This window comes from Leptonychotes weddellii, chromosome 5 (assembly GCF_054177405.1).
Source record: "Leptonychotes weddellii isolate Sample4059 chromosome 5, ASM5417740v2, whole genome shotgun sequence".
In the NCBI taxonomy this organism is placed as follows: domain Eukaryota; kingdom Metazoa; phylum Chordata; class Mammalia; order Carnivora; family Phocidae; genus Leptonychotes; species Leptonychotes weddellii.
Window position 1 is genome coordinate 32,579,583 of NC_138373.1, and position 8,691 is coordinate 32,588,273.

Sequence of the window (8,691 nt, forward strand, 5' to 3'; positions counted from 1 at the left end):
TGAGATTACTTAATTAAAAAAAGATGACAAATTATCTGAAAAGGGAGCAGCTGAGATGCAGGGAGAGCAGGGTGTTCAGTCTGAGGGGCGACCTTTAAGATGAGAGCTGAGACCTGAAGGCCACAGAGCCGCAAGAAGAACATTTCAGACAAAAGGAAGGGCGGCCACTGCACTGAGGGAAGAAAGAATTTGGAGTGTTGGAGGAAAGGGCAGTGGTCCAAAACATAGTCCAAGGCAGCCTGACTTAACATTCACTCAGCAATCACATGTCGAGTATCTTCCCTGTGCCAGCCACCTGTCCAAGAGTGGAGAAAAAAGAAAAGTCCTGTCCACCAGGAATCCACATTCTAGTGGAAAGGAACAGGTTATAAACAATGAACATAAAATAAATGAATTAAAATAATATGGCAGAAGGTGATAAGTAAGAACTCTGGGGGAAAAAAATAGAAGGGACTGAGAGCCAGACATACAAAAAAGCCACATACAGTACAATTCCACTTTCATGAGCTGTTCAGAACAGACTAATCCAGGGGCGCCTGGATGGCTCCGTTGGTTAAGCGGCTGCCTTCGACTCAGGTCATGATCCCAGGGTCCTGGGATCAAGCCCTGCATCAGGCTTTTTGCTCATTGGGGAGCCTGCTTCTCCCTCTCCCTCTGCCATTCCTTCCCCTCACTTGTGCTCTCTGGCTGGCTCTCTGTCAAATAAATAAATAAAATCTAAAGAAAAAAAAAAAGGAACAGACAAAAGCTTAGTGGTCACCAGGAGCTGGGGGAGGGGCAGTGATTGTTAATGGGTAGGGAGGTTTTTGGGGGGTTGATGAAAATGTTCTGGTGTTCTAGTGGTGATGGTTGCACAACTCTGTAAATACACTAAACACTGAATTGTGCACTTTAAAATAGTGAACTTTATCTCAATAAAGCTGTTACTAAAACAAAAGAATACAGGGCAAGTTGCAGCATTGGTAGGAGAGCAGGGTGGGCCTCATTGAGAAGGTGATACTTGAGCAAGAACTTGGAGGAGAGAGTGAGATCTTCCCAGGCAGAAGGAACCTAGAAGGAAACCCGTTTTGAGGTTTCCTGTTTTCTTACATATTTTTGAGACTTTGGCATCCTACTCATGTTCGTGGGGTGTTGTAGGTTTATTACATATCTTTTAGTACCAAATATTTTGGCAAAATGAAGGGAAGAAATTGCCCCGCATTTGACAGATGCATTTATTCTGTTGCATCTAGCGCAGCAGGATAAGCGTGAGGGACACCTTGGGTCCTGTCGACCAGAGGCCGACTCCGCCTCTGACTCCGCCCACTGATTACATCACGACACACCCCGTCCCCTGGAGGGAACAGTGCGCATGCCTAGCGCGGCGTCACGCACGCGCTCTCTCCCTTGACCTCTGACCCGCCGGCCGCCCTTTAGTTGGAGCGGCGGGGCCAGGAAGCCGGAGCCCGCGACCCCGGGGCGGAGCGGCCACCATGGTGAGCCCCGGGTAGGGCGCTGCTGGGAGGAAGGGAGGCCGTTTCGGGGCCGGGGCGGCGAGCTCCGGCCGGGCTGCGGGCGCCGCGCACCGCCTGCGTGCCCGGCGGGAAGCGGGGTCCGGGGGCGTCGCGCCGGGAGGACTGCGGCGGGCGCTGTCGGCCCCGGAGCCACGGAGAACCGCTTGACCGGAAGGCAGGGCGGGCGTAGCCGGCCGGAAAATACGCGGCAGAGGCGGTCGCCATGTGCGCACAGCCCCCGCGGGAGGCGAGGGCCGGCCCGGGAGCCCCTGCGCGGGCCCGCAGCTAGTTGATGATGTCGCCTGTTATTCTCCGTTTTGAAAGCTGACGAAACGGGCTGCGAGACTTTGCCAAGGAAGTAGCACACCTGGGGCTTGACCAGGCCCCGCGACACCGAAAGCTGAGCGTTTCTGCGGTACCATTGGCATCTGGAGCCGGTCCACAGACCTGGGCCACATTGGCTGCAACAAGTCACTTGGGGACCCTTTAAAAAATGCAGTGTCCTGAGCTCTATCCCCGGAGATTCTAGAAGTTCCCCCAAGTGATTGAGGCAGTCGGTTTGGGGAGCCACTTCTTAACCAATGATAAGGATAACGTAACAGCTTGCAAGTGCCAGGCTCTGAGCTGAGGGCTTAGTGGATTTTTTTCACTTAATGCTTAAGAAATTCGTACTGTCCTTGTCCCCATTTCACTGAGAAGGACCCTGAATTTCGGGGAGTTTGATTCCTTCAGGGTCACTTCAGTGGTTTCAGAGACAAGTTGAGTCCGGTCGCTGCCGTTTTTTTGAGGACCTACAATGAACCCTTGAACCGGGTCCTTCTCATGCATTCCTGTGTGTAACTCTGAGCCACCCTCAAGAGCCAAGTAAAATGCTGCTCTGGAGAAGTTTGTATCCTAAAGGAAGAATCGGGCAAGTCTGTAAAATAGGACAGCATATTAATAGGAAAAGGTAGTGTTCTAGAAAAGTTTCATTGGGGCAGGGAGCGGTACCGTTTTGAAGGATGTTGGGTTTTGACAGAGCATCAGAGTAGTAGGGAGGACATTCAAGGTTAATGGGTATCGTTTTGGGGGGGGTGATGAAAACGTTCTGGAACTAGTAATATTCTGTACTTTTTAGTGTATTTACAGAGTTTGTGAATACGCTAAAATCACTGAATACTTGAGAAGAGTGACCTGTATGGTGTGTGAATTGGGAGACATTGGGGTAAAACAAGTAAGAGAGCTAGCTGATTTAGAAGTAGATGATAGGGCTGCAGGGCGGAGAGAGGTGAGGGGAGAGAAAACCAGAGAAGTCGTTTGTAGCCAGACAGAGCTGAGAATGTCAGGCCGAGAAGTGGACTGATTTTTGCAGGCAGTGGAGAGTTGTGTGTGTTGGGGGATGGCCGAAGCCCTCCAGCAGAGGGAGCGGTAGCAACGGGAATTTGGAAACCCTGTCTGGGAGCATAGAGTTTTTGCAGATGGTGACGTGGTTGTCACATTCATTCAAATACCAGTCGGGCTCCCATGCCAGCCATAGGCGGGGCCCCCAGGCATACCATGATCCTGACTGCCCTCCTGCCTCGTTGTGATGCCAGCGGCTGTTTGCAGGGGCTCTGGGTGAACAAAGCCCCCCCTCCTATCTCAGCGCCTCCTTGAGAAGGGGGTTAGTCTCAGTGGCAGTCTCTGCCCACCGACCCAAGAGCCTGGAACTGGGCTTTGAAGGGAACATTACACATGGGTCTGTCTGAAAGCAGGTTCCTTTCTTGATGCGCTTAACATGAGATAAGCCACGTTCCTGAGTGTCCCCTAATGCTTGCCTGTGCTCTTCTGCCCCAGCTGCAGAGCTTTGGTCCTCAGATGAGAAAGCCTGTGTGTCATCCACAATGGGTCCCAGGCTTGGCGGTCTGTGGCTCTGACCTCTGCTCCTTGACTGGCAGCTTGGCCTGAGTTGGATGCCGTTGTTCTTGTCTAGGGTCTTCAGGCCCAAGTGTCAATCAGTGGACTATGGAATGTTTTGGGACTTTCTAGGAGAGGCCTCAGCCAGTGGCTGTCTTCATCACTTCTTGTCACTGGCAGAACTCTGAGCATAGCTGATCCACACATGGCACTGGGTACTGAATAGGTGGATGATCTCTAGACAAGCAGGATCTGGTCCAGCAGCAAAGGCAGCTGTTGGGCCACTTTGAACCTGCTGCTGACTGCCCGGTTGGTTTTATGTGGATTGCCTCCTGAGGACTTTGCAACCCCCCAAGAGGAAGATACTGTTTTCCCCGTTTTGCAGATAAGAAAAGTGAGGTTCAGAGAGGTTGAATTATTTGCTCAGGGCCACACAGCTAAGAAGAAGACAAGCCAGGAGTCCAGATTATAGCTCCAAAGCAGTCCTCTCCCTCCTCTTCCACACTGCTTCTCACTGCCCTTGGCATGTCACCTGGCTTTTTGCAGGCTTCTCCCCTGAGGAATCAGCGGATATGTCAGATGAGTTGCCTTATTGGGAAAAGCTCTGTTACTCCATAGTGTCTGACCGTTGTCAAGCTTTGTGAAACAAAGACGTGTAATAAATGAAAAGCAACATTTATTGAGCACCGACTGTATCATCAGGTTTTGTGTCGAGCATTTTGCAAGCATTATCTCATCGAATCCCTGACAGTCCTCTTGTTGGCCACATTTCACAGGTGAGGGAACAGGCTGAGGGAACCTGAGAGGTTGAGCCAGGCGCGCAGCTGGGATTCGCACACAGGTGATCCCAAAGCTCGCCTGTATGACCACACGCCATACTTCCTCCCCTGGAGAGGCCTCCGACAGGAACCTTTGTGGACCAGCCAGGCAGCTCCCTTGGCCATCCAGGGTGGCCTTTGAAACCGCAGGCTACTCCAGCCTGTGGGGCAGCCATGGAGCTCTGGCGGTGGGAATGACGGGCCACCAGGCCACGGTGGTTTGAAGCCTGCAGCGGTGGCTGGGGGTGCTGCGCAGTTACACTCTCCATTCTTAATGTTCATTACTGAGCAGCAGCCAGCGCTGCTGAGAAGTCCGTGGGCAGGAAGGGCAGAGCAGTGGGGCCGCCCTCGGGTGTGTGGCAGCAGATGCACAGATGGTCTGAGGCCCGGAGGGTGTGCAGGCCCGCGGAACCCTCTGAAATCACCTACTGGCCTGTAAGCCTCTCCGTACCTCACACAAGACCAGCACCCCATTTGGAAACCTCCTGTCCCACTTGGGAGGGGCTTTGGGCACGGAGGGGGAAGTTGGGCAACTTCCTGACCTGCAGTACATCCATTATTTGTCTTGACACCCGCAGCACAGCTGGCTGCAGCCCCGCCCCATCCCTTTGATCACTGGGGCCAGTCTTCGCTGAGCTTTGCTTTCTGGTGTGAAATCCAGGACTTAATGAAATTTCTACTTACTTGTGAAATCCAAACCCACTTCCATTTATTAATTACTGCTAATGTCCCAGAACAAACATCCCACCCTGCCCGTAAGGGCAGGTTCATTGGAAGCCAAACCAGGCCAGTTCTGGAGTCCGGATTCCCCTGGAATCTGACGAGCCCTTCTTTGGCCTCTGGGTTGGGTCCTTGATCCTTGTCAGGTTGCTCAGTTGCCCTCCCTGCAGGATCCTGTGTGGGGTGGGCAGCCTGGAGATGCCATGGCTAATAGCACCGATTTGGGGTTTCCTGCCCACCTTCCCCTTGAGTACTAGCCCTGTCCTCAGGCTGATCATTAAACCTCCCTGTGCCTTGGTGTCTTGAGTTTTTGGGTTAAATGGCACAGTAACTAGAATGTGATTGGCACAGTGACTGGCACCCAGGCTCAGTTGATACTTATTGACTGATGGAACATCTAACAAACAAGAGCAAAGAAGAGAAAGGGAAACCACTGGGTTGTGCCTGTGAGCAGTGTCGACCTGCAGTGAGTGCTCTCCAGGTCCTCTGCACACCCTCATTTGTACCATTGCACGCACCAGGCCATTTCCATATGTGCTGTCAGTATGTAATCTCTGTTCCCAATCGGGTCTGTACAGTTTCCTATCTCAGCCACCTTCTCAGTCTTATCTCTAATGACTTTACAAGTCCCCTGTGCTTTTGGCTGCTCCCAGGGCAACCTTTACGCTTTCTCCTCTTGGACTCGCCGTGGTCCCTGTGCCTAGAAAGCCCCAGTACTCCCACTGTGATTCTGCCTGCCCTCAAAATCCAGCCCAGTAGAAATATCTTTTCCCAGAGTTTCCATCTCATACTGAGGCTTCCCTCCATTGCCTTTCTTCACTCCTGGGCATGCTTCATGAGACTCTGTCACTCCGTGGTGCATTGAACTACGCCGTCTCGGGGTAGAAAACCGTGCTGCGCCACTGTAGACGCTTTCCCTGCCGGGCCAGGTCAGTGCGAGGAGCTCTGAGGGCATGGCTGGCTTCTGTGTATCCTTGTAGGCCGGGTGCTGAGCAGAGCTTAGCTGACTCTGCATGTGTTTGAACCAGTGGAGGAACTGGTGGCCAGTCCTGCTCTCCCTCAGCAGTTGGCCCTTGGTATCTTTGTCTGAATGACCCCCTACTGGGCTTTTTGCTCCCTGAAGGTGGAGAGTCTTGTTCACTTTTGTTGTGTTGATTGGAATGGTGGTGAATAATCTTGGGAGAATTGAGGTGGCTCCAGGCTCCCTGAGTTTCCCTGCTGGTTGAACAAAGGTGGGAGCTGCCAGTCTCAGAAGCACAGAAGGCCTGGGATGGCAGGGTGAGTTAATGGTCTGGGACCAGCCCCTGGTCCTGGATCTAGGCCATAGTATTGCTTCTGAAGCCACCTGGAGCAGAGGCTCTTTATCAGGGCTCTTTGGAAGGAGCTGCCTGTGCCTGCTGCTTGTGCTTCATTACCTCAGAGACCTGGCCACTTGGCAGCCTTTTCCAGGGTCCCACCTCTGGAGAATGCAGCCTGCTAACCAGGTACCTGCTTTGTCCACAGGCCAAATACCTGGCCCAGATCATTGTGATGGGGGTGCAGGTGGTGGGCAGGGCCTTTGCCCGGGCCCTGCGGCAGGAGTTTGCAGGTAAGCCTGAGCCCCTGGCTCCCCCTGGGCTGGGGATTCCTTTCCTATCTATGGCCGTTCACCTTGGGCCCATAGTGAATGCAGGGACCCTCTGGCAGGCTGGGGCATTTCCCGGGGGTGGGGGACATCGTTGGACTTTGGGACATTCTCATGAAAGGGAAGCCGGTTGACATGAACATGGAGGCAGGAGTTGGCAAGCTGGTTCACCTGGCCACCTGTTTTTGTAAATAAAGTTTTAGTGGAACACAGCCATACCCTCTGGTTGCTTACAAGGCAGAGTCAAGTAATTACAACACAGACTTTAATTGTTCTGCAAAGCCTAAAATATTTACTCTTTGACCCTTTAAGAAAAAGCTTAATGGGGCGCCTGGGTGGCTCAGTCGGTTAAGCGTCTGCCTTCGGCTCAGGTCATGATCTCAGGGTCCTGGGATCGAGCCCCGCATTGGGCTCCCTGCTCTGCAGGAAGCCTGCTTCTCCCTCTGCCCCTCACCCTGCTTGTGTTCCCTCTCTCGCTGTCAATTAAATAAATGAATAAAATCTTTAAAAAAAGAAAAAGCTTAATGGCTCCTGATTCTAGGGCCATTGAAAGGGAAGAGGTCACCTGAACCACCTGCTTTGTGGCCTAGGTAGCTGGTGGGCAGCCAGGTCTCAACTGAGCTGTTACTGCCTCTTCCTACCTATAGCTTCATCCTACTTCCCATTGTAGCCTCAAGCTCCCCAACTTGCTGTCACTTGGGATGAGGGGGTAGGGGAGAGAAGAGGGACATCTCATGGTCTTGGGGACCAGAACCTGCCCCTGTCCTCCAGTGGGGTCAGTCCTTACTTCATATGTTCCCCATCCAGTCCCCCAAAAAAACCCACTCCTGGAGAAGGGATGCCCCTGGTCCCTGCGCGTGTCTTCTCCCATGCCACCTGGTGGGCTGAGCTGCCCACGTGGAAGGCCCAGGGGAACCTTTGGGCCGCTGAGGGCTGAGCACTCACCCCGGTATCCACACAGCCAGCCGGGCAGCAGCTGATGCTCGAGGACGTGCTGGACACCAGTCTGCAGCTGCCTCCAACCTGTCTGGCCTCAGCCTCCAGGAGGCCCAGCAGATTCTCAATGTCTCCAAGCTGAGCCCCGAGGAGATCCAGAAGGTGAGACTACCAGGCTGGCTCTAAGACCGGTCTTGCCTGGGCAGACCAGAATGGCAGGCTGAGGGGTCAGGCCACCAGGATCAGGAGGAGTGAGGGTGGCCTGGTGGAAAGAGGCAGGTGGGGAGGCTGTGGCTGCACCCAGCTTGGACTCCCAAGTTGTGGGAGCTGCTTGTCACTCCTTCGTTTCTAGGCCTGAGGCCAGCGGTGGCAGAGACAGAGCCCCTTCCCCCCGTGGGCACCTGTCCACTTCTCTGTCCTCGAGCAGTGACAGTGGCTTCCGGGGTTGCATCAGGGTTGAACCCGTTGGCTTTCCTTCTTTGTCATTTCCTAGCTTCCCCTGCCTCTGTAACCCCGAGACCGCACACCCTCTCACCGTCTCCCCTCCCCTGCAGAACTATGAACACCTATTCAAGGTGAACGATAAATCCGTGGGTGGCTCCTTCTACCTGCAGTCCAAGGTGAGTGCTCTTTGATGCTGGGAGGGGGGCAAGCCAAGGCGCCTCTTCTCACTGGGGATCCTTCATTCCTAGGCAGTTCAGAACTTGGCAGGCAGGAAGGTGTGCCGGGCCCTTCCTTGGTGCCCCAGCCTCAGGGAGGCCCCCCTAAACTGCCATTCCTTCAGCTCCACAGGGCCTGGCTGGTTGGGCTGAATTGGCCTGGGCCCCATGTCACCCTGGACAGTGGCCCTCCCCGCAGCCATGGCTTTGAGGGAACAGGACCACTAGCTGGTGGACAGTGGTGTGTGCCTGGGCCTTGTCCCCCTGGGAATGCTGGGCACTGGTAAAGGGGGCACTTGTGTTTCCCAGGCTGTTAGCTCAGACCTGCCCACTGCTCTTCGGAGTCTGGGAAGGGCAGAGGCCCATCCCACTCACTGCCCTGCCTGGTTCTAACTCCCTCCCCAGGTGGTCCGAGCCTGGGAGCGCCTGCAGGAGGAGCTCAGGATCCAGGCCCAGGAGAACAGAGAGAAGGAACAGATGCCCAAAACGTGACCACTCAGCTCGTCCTACTGCACCCTGCCCACCTCCTCTAATTTATAGTTTGGTAATAAATGTCTTCTCCGCAT

General features: G+C 54.0%; 1 protein-coding gene across 1 annotated transcript; it reads left to right on the plus strand.

The window, feature by feature from the left end:
- Window positions 1–1,331: 1,331 nt before the first annotated feature.
- On the plus strand, window positions 1,332–8,690 carry PAM16 (presequence translocase associated motor 16). The gene is made up of 5 exons (XM_081820159.1): window positions 1,332–1,475; window positions 6,410–6,494; window positions 7,492–7,628; window positions 8,021–8,086; window positions 8,531–8,690. The coding sequence occupies exons 1-5, from the start codon at window positions 1,473–1,475 to the stop codon at window positions 8,615–8,617; spliced, it is 378 nt and encodes a 125-aa protein (XP_081676285.1). The 5' UTR covers window positions 1,332–1,472; the 3' UTR covers window positions 8,618–8,690.
- Window position 8,691: the final 1 nt, after the last annotated feature.